At 42.6% G+C, this 15,443-nt stretch overlaps 1 protein-coding gene across 1 annotated transcript in view; it reads left to right on the forward strand.

Annotated features, from left to right (window-relative positions):
* The first annotated feature begins 346 nt into the window (after positions 1–346).
* The window catches only part of LOC134345637 (alpha-1,3-mannosyl-glycoprotein 4-beta-N-acetylglucosaminyltransferase B-like), a 175,030-nt gene continuing 159,933 nt past the window's right edge, over positions 347–15,443 (forward strand). Inside the window, exon 1 of the mRNA XM_063046630.1 lies at positions 347–704. Within this exon, the coding sequence (XP_062902700.1) occupies positions 587–704 (118 nt within the window). The 5' untranslated portion in view covers positions 347–586. The remainder of the gene's footprint in view (positions 705–15,443) is intronic.

The raw sequence follows: 15,443 nt of genomic DNA on the forward strand, positions 1-15,443 counted from the left end.
AACAATACAGTCGTAAGGCAACAATATTCCAAAGGGCAAAACGGTTGAGAGATAACCTTGGAGTGACAAACATACAGCTTAAAGATGTGTCTTTACGTAACATCTTCAAAAAAGGGAACAGTAGAGTTACCAACAGTTGTGAGAGGGAAGTGAAACAAGAAACTTTGCGTGCGAGGTAGAGCGGATAGTTCGGGCGTGAATAGTCCTGGAGGAACGGCGATACACTCCAATGAAGGCGGGGAGGGACTGAGTCGAAGGAAGATTGAGCGGTGGTCCGAACGGAGGAGAGCTATCCGGCACTGTGCGAAACAACGTGCTGAACGGAACTAGTCAGAGCGAGAGAAAAACTGGCAGAAGAGAAAGAAATGGAAAAAATATGGAAATAAAAAAAATTGGAAATGATTGAAGATACTGAACACTTGAAAGAGAAAGGCGGCGTGAGAAAATGAAATGAAAGCGGACTACTATCTCTAACAGATTCCCGAACAGCTCATCCAGTCGGAAGAGTTAGTTGAGAGCAGGACTTTTGGAGAGCGTTAGAAACATTACCAATTTAATTCTTTACGCGAAGACGATCTTCTGTTCGATGAGCACGGTTCTGGGATGTCATGAAATGAGGTTCAGGAATGGAAGGGTTTTAACGGCACTTTCTCTTGGTGCTTTTCTTTCCGTATCATTGTTCGCTTCCTGGCTGAATATGAAAGGTAGGTGGACTACTTCTAACCTGGTCTATTTTCATCCCGCCGTGACTAAGGTAACAGCATCTCAACCTGCTGTCGATCCTAAGAGCAGTGAGTATATGCGATTGAGAAACAATATTGCGCACACTTGTACTGTGTGTGCTCTGTGTTCGCTTACCCTGGAGTTTACACTACTCATTGATTCTGCCTGAAAGGAAATCTCTTTCGAATTACACCGCTTCGGGGTTTAGATTGTACTGGACCGTGCTATTAACGAGACTGAACACACAGGAAGAAAAATATTAACAACCAACTATAACTTCAGTTGCTTTCTGAGTCTTCTAGACTTGTCTGTAATTTTGATCCTCTCCGGCAACTTTTTAAATGTGTCTTTTGCAATGAAATTCCACGGAGATTCTTTCTGGGAAATCTTCAAAATCTCCCAGAAACGAAATAGCTAGATGCCTTCTACCTACTTGCCGCAGAAGGCGTTCTTTACTCAACCAAATTGCCGTTTGAGATGGTAACTTGGCACTTGCTGTTTGCTCTCGTCCTAGTTTATACCCTTTCGTGATGGTAATCCTCTGGGCACCAGGTAGAATTTTACACGTTCTCCCTCATGGCAACGGCACTGAATTTAAAAGGCTTTTCATTGTTCGAACATGTTAATGATTGCTAACCTTTATGCAGTTTGTCTGAGCCAGATGTATCTTTGTCAATTCAAAATTGCCCCTTCTCCAGTTAACATTTGAGAAAATCTTACAACGGCTACCAAGCCTGCACCGTATCTTGCACTTGGAATATTGTGCTCAGTTCTAGTCGCTTCACTAAAGGAAGGATGTGCAACCTTTAGAGAGGATGTGAGGAGATTTGCCAGGATGCTGCCTGGATTAAAGAGCATGTTTTATGAGGATGCGTTAAGCAAGCTGGGGCTTTTCTCCTTGGAGCAAAGAGTGATACGAGGTAGCTTGATAGAGGTGTACGAGATCATATGAGGCATACCACTTAGTGGCACAGCTACTCGCTTATGCAAACATCCAATCAGCCAATCATCTGGCAGCAACTCAATAAATAAAAGCTTTCAGTTGTTGTTCGGAGATTTAAGAGATTTTGACCGTGGAGTGCTTGTTGGTGCCAAACAAGTTTGTTTGACTATCTCAGAAATTGCCGATCTCTTGGGATTTTCACACACAACAGTCTGCAGAATTTACAGCGTCTGGTGTGAAAAAAACAACAAAAAAATTCCAGTGTGTGGCAGTTCTGTGGGTGAAGCCACCTTGTCAATGAGAGGTCAGAGGAGAATGGCCAGACTGGTTCAAGCTGACAGGAAGGCGGTAGTAACTCAAATAACCATGCATTACAACAGTTGAACCTTGAAATGGATGGGCTACAGCAGCAGAAGGCCACAAAATACTGACAGTGGCCAATTAATTAGGTACACGAGGTGCCTAATGAAGTGGTCGCTGAGTGTAGGTCGATTGGATAGCCAAAGACTTTTTCCCAAAGCAGAAATGGCTAATACCGGGGCTCATAATACGAAGGTGATTGGAGGAAAATGTGGAGGATGTCCGGGATAAGTAAGTCCTTTACACATAGTGGTTGGGGCACAGATCACCCTGCTGGGGGTGGTGGTAAAGGCAGATACATCAGAGGCACTTTAGAAACTCTTAGATAGACACATGGATGAGAGAAAAAACGGAGAACAATGTAGGAGGGAAGGTAGATTGAACTTAGAGAGGTTAAAAGGTTGGCACACCATTGTGGTCAAAGGGCCTGGACTGTGCTGTAATGTTCTATGTTCTATACGCTTTATTGTCATTACAGTCACATTGTACTATCCCTCGTGTTTGCTGCTACACACTTTGACTGGTACTTGCAGTCTTCACTGCATCCACCTAAGGCAGTCCCTTCTCACACTAGATAAGGTAGTTAAGAAAGCTTATGGGGTGTTATCTTCCATAAATCGAGGGACAGAGTTTAAGAGTTGCGATGTAATGATGCAACTCTATAAAACTCTGGTTAGGCCACACTTGGAGTACTGTGTCCAGTTCTGGTCGCCTCACTATAGGAAGGATGTGGAAGCATTGGAAAGAGTACAGAGGAGATTTACCAGGATGCTGCCTGGTTTAGAGAGTATGGATTATGATCAGAGATTAAGGGAGCTTGGGCTTTACTCTTTGGAGAGAAGGAGGATGAGAGGAGACATGATAGAGGTATACAAGATATTAAGAGGAATAGATACAGTGGATAGCCAGCGCCTCTTCCCCAGGACACCACTGCTCAATACAAGAGGACAAGGCTTTAAGGTAAGGGGTGGGAAGTTCAAGGGGGATATTAGAGGAAGGTTTTTTACTCAGAGAGTGGTTGGTGCATGGAATGCACTGCCTGAGTCAGTGGTGGAGGCAGACACACTAGTGAAATTTAAGAGACCGCCGGATAGGTATATGGAGGAATTTAAGGTGGGGGCTTATATGGGAGGCAGTGTTTAAGGATCAGCATAACAATGTGGGCCAAAGGGCCTGCACTGTGTTGTACTATTCTATGTTCTATGTTCTTCACATCAGTCTTTTACTGAATCTGCACTCATCCTAAGCAGAATCCTTCCCTTCTAAATTGCTGTTATGATTAAATTGGTATTTGTAAAATAATGGAATTTATTATTATGGATTAAAAAAAAACTTAGCTGTGTAGTTTACTTAATATTGGTTGAGAACACTTCAGATTATTTAAGGATTGTGTCATGTGACTAACTGCTCTCAGAGTTTATACAAAGTATTAGAGAGGTGTCAGTGAGGAGCCCCTCTGAAAAAGGGATACAGCCTATTCGTGCTGTGTATTTGCCTGCATACTCTGCCAGCAGGCTTCTTTAGATGCTACAACTGCACAGAGAATGCCAGTTCTATACTGGTAGGATATGAGGAGGAGCTTGAAAGAATCGCTATCATGTAATTCTGTAGCAAGAATGTCAAAATTCACAATCGATCACAAAGAAGTAAGGTGCGGACCAAAGTACATAAGGTAATGATAAGGTACTGAAAATCGATTCCAAGTAACGCTCAGTTTTGTAACTGACAGAGCTGCATTTAGAACAGATGGCAGGACAGTTCTGGGCCAGACATACTGGAAATGTTGTTAGCAAGAACAAAGTGTGAATGCCCTTCAATCTATTGTATGGAGAGGATGGAGATGCTTTTCTGATTAATAATATCATTGAGAATGAGGGCGAGGCTGAAGCCACTTAGTGAGATGATATCTGAAAGCAGGAAGATAATCTGGTTATGTCCAGACATCTACAATATTTGTATCTGAGGCAGGCAACCCTATTTCCAATTGATATCATATGAGGAAATATGGGCCAACAATTGGAGACCCAGGAAATGACTAGAGATTACATTGTTGTTCTAGAAAACATGTCAGGCCATTTTGGATTGATACTAGAACCTTGGCTAAAGATGGTTATTAAAGGGGTGGACCATTTGAAGTGTAGTCTGTTACATAACTGGCAGCATCCAGCAGACTAGAATGAAGACATAGTTAGAGATCCCACAAAGGGGGTGATTGAGAAGAGATGATAAGAAAAAGTGAGGATGATTACAAGAAAGATACTAGCATGAATAGATTGACTGACTGGCAGGAGACAAAGAGTGGAAGGGGAGCTTTTCTAGATGGCTGGCGGTGACTAGTGGTGTTCCATAGGGGTCAGCGTTAGGAGCACTTTTTTCACGTTACATGTCAATGATTTAGATGATGGTATTGATGGCCTTGTGCCCAAGTTTTCAGATGATATGCAGATAGATTGAGTGGCAGGTAGTGTTGATGAAGCAGGGTGTCTGCAGAAGGACTTAGACAAATTAGGAGAATAGGCAAAGAAGTGGCAGATGGAATACTGTGTAGGAAACGATATGGCCATGCACTTTGGTAGAAGGTATCAAGGAATAGACTATTTTTTAAACAGAGAAAATTCAAAAATCAGAGTTGCAAAGGGACTTGGAAGTCCTCGTGCACCATTATCTAAATACTAACTTGCAGATTGAGTTGGTGGTAAAGAAGGCAAACACAAAGTTAGTATTCATTTCAAGACCACTAGAATATAGAAGCAAGGATGTAATGCTGAGGCTTTATAAGGCATTGGTCGGACCGCACTTGGAGTATTGTGAGCAGTTTCAGGCCCTTTATCTAAGAAATGATGGGTTGGCTGACAGGAACTTAGACCGTAAGACCATTAGACATAGGAGCAGAATTAGGCCGTCTGGCCCATCGAGTCTGCTCTGCCATTCAATCATGACTGATCCTTTTCCTCCTCAACCCCAGTTCCCGTCCTTCTCCCCGTTACCTTTGATGCCATGTCCAATCAAGAACCTATCAATCTCTGCCTTAAATACCCCCAATGACCTGGCCTCCACAGCTGCATGTGGCAACAAATTCCACAAATTCACCACCCTTTGGCTAAAGAAATTTCTCCGCATCTCAGTTTTGAATGGATGCCCCTCTATGCTGAGGCTGTGCCCCCTTGTTCTAGACTCTCCCACTATGGGAAACATCCTTTCCACATCTACTCTGTCTAGGCCTTTCAACATTCAAAAGGTTTCCCCCTCATCCTTCTGAATTCCAGAGCCATCAAATGTTCCTCGTATGATAAAACTTTCATTCCTGGAATCATCCTTGTGAACCTCCTCTGGACCCTCTCCAATGCTAGCACATCTTTTCTAAGATAAGGGGCCCAAAACTGTTCACAATACTCAAGGTGAGGCCTCAGCAGTGCCTTATAAAGGCTCAGTATTACATCCCTGCTCTTCTATTCTAGACCTCTTGAAATGAATGCTAACATTGCATTTGCCTTCCTCACCACCAACTCAACCTGCAAGTTAACCTTCAGGGTGTTCTACACAAAGACTCCCAAGTCCCTTTGCATCTCAGATTTTTGGATTTTCTCTCCGTTTTAGTGTTGAATTTGGTGTTGATCCAAGTGCAGAGGGAGACACTTGGCCTCAGAGTGAACAGTTCGCTCAGTTTTAATTAGAACTGTACAGAACAAAGGAAAATAATGCATGTTATTTAGGCTAACTGAAAACACTCAAACCAACTAAAAACTCACATTATCATCATGACTGGAAAGCAGTAACTCAAACAAAATTTATACTGTTCCTTAAAGCAGGTCTGTTGAAAACACTAGTCTTCTTTCTCAGAACATAGGCAAAGGTGAGCAGGGAACATTGTCGTCACTGTGCCTTGGTGAACACTTGGCAAGACTGAAATGAAAGGAAGGGAGTTAAATACAGTTACAAAGAAATAGTTATTGGCTGGAGTATGCATTCTTACGTGTGTGCTTGCTGTCTTCTTCCAACTGCTTGCCTGCAGAGTGCCCAGACTCCACAGCAGACTCTGTCATTGTAACAGGGCCCCCGCTCCCTTTGTGTAGCTCTCAAGGTGCCAGAAACCTGGGCTCGCTGGAAGTCTGAGAAGAGAGACTTGTCCAGGATGTTTCGAGCCTGAACCCAAGAATGTCGCTCTGGGCCATACCCTCCCAATCCACGAGGTATTGGACCCTGCCCCACACCCAGACAGATGTCAGAAGGAGCCGCACAGAATAGACCGGGGACACACCTGCCAAGCAGAGGGCGTGGAGGAGTGCTGTGACTGGAGCAAGGGGAGAGGAAGTCACTGTCTTGAGCAAGGAAACACGGAACACTGGGTGAATCCTCTTGGATAATGGGAGGTGCAGCCTATAGGAGGCTCTGCTGATTAAGCCTTCTGCACTATGAATGGTCCCACAAATTTTCCCCTGGCTTGAGAGGACTCACCTTTTGGTGGAACTGATTGGCTTGCTGAGCATATTGTTTCTGGGTGCAGAGCGTTGGACCAACTATTCAACAGCAGGGACTCCCACATCAATCGCTCGGTCAGGGAAGAGTGGTAGCTGGAATAACTTCTGGCATTCAAGGGGAAGCATGCCAGTAGAGGGTGTTTGGAGGTTTTTGTGGGCAATCTCTGCTCAAACCAGTTGAGGGCTTCAAGTTGTGGAGTTGGAAAAGATAAAGCAGTGCAGCGATGTCTCCAGCTCCTGATTCAATCTCTCAGTCTGGCTGTTGGATTGGGGTAGAAAAATAATGTAAGGCCGGCTGTGGCTCCCAAAAGAAAAAAGAAAGCCTTCCAAAACTGGACATGCACTGTGGTCCTTGATCAGACCCATGTCCTGAAGGAAGTCATGCAGCCTCGATGCATGCTGAACCATAAGAGTGGCCGTCTCATGAGCTGATGGGATCTTGTGGAGAGCAATGAGGTGGGCTGCTTCAGAGAACCAGTCCAAAACCAACAGAATGGCAGACATCCCACCTCTTCCGGAAGTTCTGGGAGTCTCCCGCATATTAATAGCAGCTCCCTGACGCCCGCAAGTTATATACAATATCCCAGAAATGAGAGGGAGAGTGGGAGAGCGAGCGAGAACCGGAGTGGGAGCGAGATCGAGAGCGGGAGCAAGAGCGAGCATCCTGATTGGTCTCTCTTTGTGTTAAATAGACCTATCAGTTTTCTCTGTGGGCGGGCTTTACAGTCGACCTCCATCTCTCCATCAGTTCAGTTTCGTGTCCTGCACCACCATGGCAAAGTGTTTCAAAAAAATATAAAACGCACTTCACCGCAGACTACATTAAAGTGTACCCCTGCCTAATAGGGGTCAAAAATAATGACAGTGTTGCTGGCTGCACTATTTGCAACAGTGACTTTTCTATTGCCCGCGTTGGGTTAAAATGTAAAAGACATGTTGAGGTGAGTTTAACAGGTGTCATTCATTCATCAGCATAGCTAACGTTATTTAAACTATCTGGCTGGCTGCTAAGGAGCTACTCTATTGATGTCCTACATGATGAGGCCAAACTCCCTGTAGACGTGCTTAAAGTTGTAATAGAATTCCATGATAATATATAAGCACATATTTTAATGTCACATTTTCTGCATGTACCCAGTTTACAGATTACAGATTGGTTTACAGATTAGACAAAATCACTAAACAAAGTATTACATAAGACAATATAATAAGGATACGTCTTATGCTTTTATTTCTTTTAGGGACCACAACGTATTAGGGAGGCTAATCGCAGGGAAGGCTGCTCAAATATTTCACAGTTCTTTTCAGCAGAGCCACATCACAGTACAAGGAAAGTCTGCAAGAGAAATAGAAAAGCTATTTGCATTAGCATTGAGATTGCCAGCAAAATACTCAACAAGGAATATATATATTTCTGTTCATCAAATCACCGAAGCAGCTGAAAAATGTGCAGGGAGGTATGTGTTTAGGATTGGTGTTGTCCTTAGTGATGTCAGACTGGCAGAAGAGAGCATCAGTCTTGGTATTCTTGTTGCCAGGACGGTAGGTGAGGGTGAAATTAACCAGGTGAAGAAGAGAGTCCAACTGCCTTGGTGGGAGTTGGGGCTCTTGACGTCACAAATGTAGGAGAGGTTTTTGTGATCTGTCCTTGAAGCACCTTTCCTGTTTGACTATAGATGGTTTGGCAGTCAGTAACTGCCTGAATTTTACATGGGTCCATTTGAACAGTGAAAGGAATAAGAATGTAGTCGAAGGATGTCACCTGCTCTTTGTGGAACTCACACTCCTCTGGCTTGGCAGAAAGGTTGTTCTCGAGGAGCTGTCTGAGAATCCTCTGGACATACTGGACATGTTCCTGGTGAGAACAGGAGTAAGTAAGAATGTCATCCAATACACAAAAACAAACTGATTTCCCATGGCCCCCATTGACCAGGGCCTAAAAATGGCAGGAGCGTGGGCTCAACCAAATGGCATCATGAGGTACTGATAGTGGCCAATCAGGGTGTTGAATGCTGTCGTTCACTCATCCCTTCTCGCATGCAAACCAGGTTGTAAGCATTATGCAGATCTACCCTGGAGAATATGGTTGCTTGCTGGAGATGTTCAAGTGCAGAGGCAAGCAGGGGAAGATGGTTATGGCTCTTCACCATGATGTTGTTGAGGGGCCGATAATCAATGCAGGGATGAGAGTTGCCCTCGTTCTTGCTCACAAAAAGGAATCCGCCCCAATGGTGAGGTTAACAGAGGGATAAATCCTAAGGCCAATGTCTCCTTGATGTATTCTACCATGGCCACAGTTTCAAGAGGAGAGGGAGAAGAGCCACCCTGGAGGCTGAGGCTGATGGGGCTGCTATAGAGGAGGATATGGGAAGTTGGACTGTCCTGGGTGAGAGCTGCTGAACAGGAGCAGTGAGAGCAATAATGGCAGCCAGCTCACTCTGGCTGTCTGTGGTGATTTGCTGATTCATCATTGCGAGTGCTGACACCTGTTCTTCCTGCTTGGACAGGGGTTTCCTCTCTGAGAGTAGTTGTCCCCACTTCGCCAACACAGTCTCTACCGCCTTCAACTTCCCTCCTGCCTGACCAGTGAAATTCAGGGTCAATTTCAGCTGTCTTCTCTCCACTGGGTCCATTTTGATGGTGAAGTCTTCCTGACAGGTGTTCCATGATGGCCCAGGTGCAGAGGGAGAAATGTGGATTCGGAGTGGACAGTTTCTTTAATTTTAATTAGAACTGTACAGAACAATGTGAAATTATAAATAATTGGCCAACAGAGGCACTAACTAAAAACTGTAGGTCACCGTAGCTTGAAAGCAGAAACCTTAAACAGCATCTGTCTAAAGTACTAGTTTTCTTTCCCAGAAAGTAGGCAAAGGTAAGCAGGGAACGTTGTTGTTGTGCTTCAGTGAAGACTTGACAAGACTGAAATGAAAGGAAAGGGTTAATGTACGAGGAGTGTTTGATGGCCCTGGGCTGTACTGGCTGGAGTTTAGGAGAATGTGGGGCGGGGTGGGAGGAAATCTTATTGTAACCTACCGAATATTAAAAAGCCTAGATAACGTGGACGTGGAAAGAATGTTCCCTATAATGGGCAAGTCCAGTACCAAAGGGCACAGCCTCAGAATAGAGGGACATCCATTTAGAATGGAGATGAGGAGGAATTTCTTTAGGCAGAGGGTGGTGAATCAGTGGAATTCATTCCCACAGATGGCCGTGGAGGTCGTCATTGGGTATATTTAAAGTGCAGATTGATAGGTCCTCGATTTGTCAGGGCGTCAAAGGTTTTGGGGAGAAGGCATGAGAATGGGGTTGAGAACGATAATAAATCAATAATGATAGAATGGCATAGCAGACTTGATGGGCCAAATGGCCCATTTCTGTTCCTATGTCTTATGGTCTTATGATCTTATGACTGTGAGGTGGAGATGTGATTGGGAGAAGGTCAGGGCGATGATTAGATCATGTTGAGCCAGCTATCAACAAGGGTGTATTCATGATCAAAGACCAAAGGTTCATATGGTGTAGGAGCAGAATTAGACCATTTATTCCATCATGCCTGTTCTGCAATTCAATCATGGCTGACTTTTTTCAACTGAATTCCCTGCCTTCTCCCTATAGCTCATAACCCCCTTAAAACATTGTAAAAGGATGAAATCTGTGGCAAAGGTACCATTTTAAAAAAAGGAATCTCGATTCTTACCAGTTGTGGACTGTTGTACGGCCTGAGTGGCTTCTTGAGGAAATAGGCTCCACTCTACCACTCCACATGCCATCACGTGTCACTCAGTAAAGTCCTGGATTTTCAGTGCTTGCACTTAAGTTAGAGACTTAAACTGGTACCTCACTTAATACCATTCCGCAGAGAACCAACACATTATGGAGCATACGGCGTAGATGAAAAATATTAGAAGAGAAAAGTCAAACTCTACCAGCTTAACACTTTGTCAGACATGTCCAGGTTGCAGGCTGAACAAAACCATGTTGTTCACATTCAATCAACCAATAAGGGTACATTAATACTTGGCCAATGAGAGTGTAGTATTTAATGAAAGCTTTGCGAACTCACTCAGTACACCACTTCCTGGGAATGTGTAAGTGAGGTGCTTGTGTCTTTCTTTGAAATGGCTATGATTTTCTCTGGAACTGCTGGCCAACTGTTGTCTTGTCACCATCTGAAATTCTGTCAACTATAGATTATGTTGTCAGCAAATTTATAGATGGCATTTGAGCTGTGTCTAGCCACAGAGTCACAGCTGTAGTGAGAGTAGAACAGTGGGCTAAGCACACTTCCTTGAGGTGCGCCAGAGTTGATTGTCAGCAAGGAGGAGATGAAATTTTCGATCTGCATAGACTGTGATCTCAAGGATTCAGTTGCAGACGGAGGTACAGAGGCACAGGTTTTAGAGCTTGTTAATCAGAGCTGAGGGTATGATTGTATTGAACACTGAGCTGTAGTCAATGAAGTTGCCTGATGTAGGTATTGCTGTTGCCCAGGTGATTCAAGGCAGAGTGGAGAGCCAGTGAGACTGCATCCATTGTGGACAAATTGTTAGCGGATCCAGGTCTTTGCTTAGGCAGGAGTTGTTTCTAGCCATGTCCAACCTCTCAAAGAACTTCATCACAGTAGATGTGAGTGCCACAGGGCAATAGTCATTGAGGAGGCTTAGCCGGCTCTTATTGGGTACTGGTATCATCGTCGCCCTTTTGCAGTAGGTGGGAACCTCTGACTGCAGCAGTGAGAGATTGATGATGTCCTTGAAAACTCTCATCAGTTGTTTGACACAGGTTTACAGAGCCCTACCAGGTTCACCATTAGGGCATGATGTCTTGCAAATATTCACCCACCGGAAAGATGTTCTGATGTCGGCCTCCAAAACAGAGATGACAGGGCCACCAGATGCTGCAGGGACTGGCACAGGTGTAATTTTGAACCCCCTTTCAAAGTCTGTTTAAAATGCGTTTAGCTCATCGGCGAATGAGGCATCATATCCTTTCAAGACGTTAGGTTTCGCGGCTGGTCAAGGCCATTGTCTCCTGGTGAACATGGTGAGTTGGTAAATTGTTAAGTTTGCAGATGACACAAAAATTGGTAGAGTTGTGGATTGTAAAGAAGGTGGTAAAAGAATAGATCAGTCGGAAATTTGGGCAGAGAAATGCAAGTAGAATTTAATCCAGAGAGGTGTGAGGTGATGAATTTTAGGAGGTCAAATACAAGAACAAAGTATACAAAAAGGCAGGGTGTTTCAGAACATTGATTTACAGAGGGATCTTGGAGTGCAATTCCATAGCTTCTCGAAAGTGGATGGCTGGTAAAGCAAGCATATGGCATATTTATGTTCATTGGTCAGGGTAATGAGTTTAAAAAATTGACAAGTCAAGATGTAGCTGTATAAAACTTTGGTTAGGCTGCACTTTGAATATGGTGTGCATTTCTGGTCACCACACTATGTGGTGTTTTTGGAGAGGGTGTAGAAGAAGTTCACTAAAGTTCTACCTGATTTAAAATGAATTAGTTATAAGAACAGTTTGGAATCGTTTGATAGAAGTATTTCAGATTATGAAAGTCTTGGAATGCTTTGCCATGGCAGGTGGTAGAAGAGGACATACTAGCAAGGTTTATGAAGTATATAGACAGACATATGAATGGGCAGGAAATAAAGGGATATGGATCCTCTGCAAACAGATTGTTTTAGATTAGACTGGCATCATGATCTGTGCAGGCACTGGACCAAAGATCTTGTTCCTGTGCTGTAATGTCCCATGTTCAAAGCTGGCAAGATGCAGGCCATTGTTTCATTTCAATGGTACTTCATCAAAGTAGAAGTTTGAGATGAAATAAGTTTTTAATATCAAAGCCAAGAAGTTAAACAAGCTTTCTTTAAAGCAAGACAGATAGAAATCCCTTGGGAGAGAAATAGAGAACATCATCAAGGACACTGTTCCTGGAAGAAATTAGATATCCAGTGCCTGTGGTATTTTCCTTTTGTATTATTATATAACTCAGTGTCATTTCTGTCAGAATGAGGGAAAGGGTCTCATAGCTTGAATGTAGTTTAGCAAATGTAGTAGAGATAAACACTTCGGATTCACTGCAGAAATGATTGCACAAGAAGGGAAATTTAATTTAGACTGACTACATATATCTTATCACTTATCTTGTAAAATAAGTCAGCAGAAACTAGACCTTTACCTGATGATCTTCCTGATCTGTTTGCCTTGGCACTGTACCAGACAGTGCATTGAATCTTCGTGTGGTTTCATGGTTGGGGTAATGCAGCAAAGGCAGCATTCCAGTGAACAGATTGTAAGCACAGATTTTCTAGTAGTTTGCAGGATTGGTGTGTAGAGAAAAGCATGCACGACTGTAATGTGAGGTGATGTATTTTAGGAGAATTAATATGACAACGACATCTTCAATGAATTGTAGGCCCTATGAGTAATGTGCAACAGAGTGTGATCTTGGTATGAGACCCAGGATCCTTGAAGGTGACAGCATATGTAGCTAAGGTATATTTACCATCATTAGCCAAGTCACAGCATATAAAAGCAAGGAGGTCATGTTGTAAATTTATAAAACTTTGGACGGGGCACACGTCGAGTATTGAAAAAAGGTCTCAGCCCAAAACGTTGACTGTTTATTCATTTCCATAGATGCTGCTTGATCTGTTGGACTCCTCCAGTATTTTGTGTGCATTACCTTGGAGTACTGTGTTAGTGGCAGTTCAGTTTGCCACTCTATAAGATGGATGCTATTGCATATAGCAGAAGATTCAGAAGAGGTTCATATGAATGTAGCTTAGGATGAAGCATTTCCAGTACGTGGAAAGGCTGGATTTTCTTACTGTGATCAAGGCTGAGTGGAAGACCTGACTGAGCTGTACAAAACTGAGGGGTGCAGATGAGGCAGATGGTAAGAAACTTTTCTTTCCATAGCAGAGACGTCTAATTCAGAATCAGCTTTAATATCACCGGCAAATGTTGTGAAATTTGTTGTTTTGCAGCAGCAGTACACTGCAAAACATAGTATTAAGAAATATAAATTACAGTAACTATGTATAAAAATAACTTAAATAACTAGTGTAAGAAGAAAGAGAAAAATATTGAAGAAAAGTTCATGGGTTCATTGTCCATTCAGAAATCTGATAGCGGAGAAGAAGTCATTCCTGAAATGTTGAGTGTGTCTTCAGGCTTCTGTACCTGTTCCTTGATGGTAGCAATGAAAAGGGGGCATTTTCTGGGTGATGGGGGTCCTTAATGATGCATGCCACCTTTCTGATGTATCACCTTTTGAAGGTGTCCTGGATGCTGGGAAGGTTAGTGCCCAAGATGAAGATGGCATAGTTGACAACTCTCTGCAGCTTTTTCTGAACCTGTGCAATGGCCCCTCCATACCAGATGGTAATGTGACCAGTTAAGTAATATTTGTAGACATTTGCGAGTGTCTAAACCAGAGGGCATAGATTTAAGATAAGAGAGCAGAAAATTTAGATGGAATTTGAGGAAGAAAGTCAGAATGCATTGTCTGAGGGGATGTGGAGCCAGGTTCATAACATTAAGAACTATTATGGCATGGAGGTTTATACACCAAGTGCTAGAAAATGAGATTAAAAATGAAAATTTGATTATTGGCAAGTACATGATGATTTCAGTAAACTGAATCTTTATCCAAATGATGTGAGTTTTAATTGAGTATAATAACAAGACCAATGAATGCAAGTAATCATTTTTAGAACACTATTCCAACATAAGGATGGCTAATTGGAAAACATTGCGGAGGAAAGTAATATTAAGCTATTATACTGCAATAATTCACTTAACTTTCTATCACATTGGAAACTGGATTTTGCAGTTGTAATTCCTTTCTAAAGAGCTTTAAAATGCTCAAGTAGTTGCAGATATCTTAAAACTATGTTGTTACAAACGCACAGTCCCAAGGAGCACATTCTCAAGCAATGGTGTTGCAATTAATGATATACTGTAGTATTAGAAATGGTGGACAATTTTACTGATCATTTTTCCTGTCCTTGCCAATAATACAGGCTTATTTTCAGTATGAGAGTTTCCTTTTAATAAATTATTTTACTTTTGTAGTTTATGTGTGCTTGCATTTTTTAAATCAGCATTGTGTTGAAAGAATGTTCTGAAGAATTACATTTTTGATTGTTGTTCTGTTCTCTGTACATGTATTGAAAATTAAATATTGAAATCAGTATGTACAATTCACAGCACACATGATTTTCCATCTACTCACTTGTAATGGTTGTAAATTGTCTGTGCTTATGGATTAGCAGAGCTAATATCTGTGTCTAAATTCAGTGCTTTCTCCAATTCATTACATGGAAAATTACATGTTATGTAGAGTATCTCATGGTCAGAGATAGGACAGATAGAATGAATGAAATTGGAGGGAAAATGTGCACAAGAAGGAAACAGAGTGTATCCATCAAAGATGTCTTCAGAAGGTGGGATCCATCATGAAGGACACTCACAATCTGTGACATGCCTTCTCCTCATTACGATCGTCAGAGAGGAAGCACAGGACTATGAAAAAGCACAAAGTTTTAGGAAAAGCTTCCCGCCCTCCCCCCCCACCCCGTCAATGGTCCACGAACAGTACCTCGCTGCCCCTCTTTGATGGACCATGAACAGTCCATGAACACGACTTCACTACTTCTCTTTTGCCTTATATATTTATTTTATTTGTTATTTCTATTTTTTTAAATGTCTTTCACTGGACTGCTGCCACAAAACACCAAAATTCACAACACACTGTGTGTCGGTAATAGTAAACATGATTTTGAATCAACTTCCTGCTGCAATTCTAGCTGGTGATGGTAGAAAGTACACTCCACCCACGTGACCAAAGAAGCAAAATAAATAACCATGGACTTTGGTGGTTTGGGAGTCATCCTGGGCAAGATAATGTTTAGAAAATATAA

Source organism: Mobula hypostoma, chromosome 4, assembly GCF_963921235.1.
Source record: "Mobula hypostoma chromosome 4, sMobHyp1.1, whole genome shotgun sequence".
NCBI classification, from domain to species: Eukaryota; Metazoa; Chordata; class Chondrichthyes; order Myliobatiformes; family Myliobatidae; genus Mobula; species Mobula hypostoma.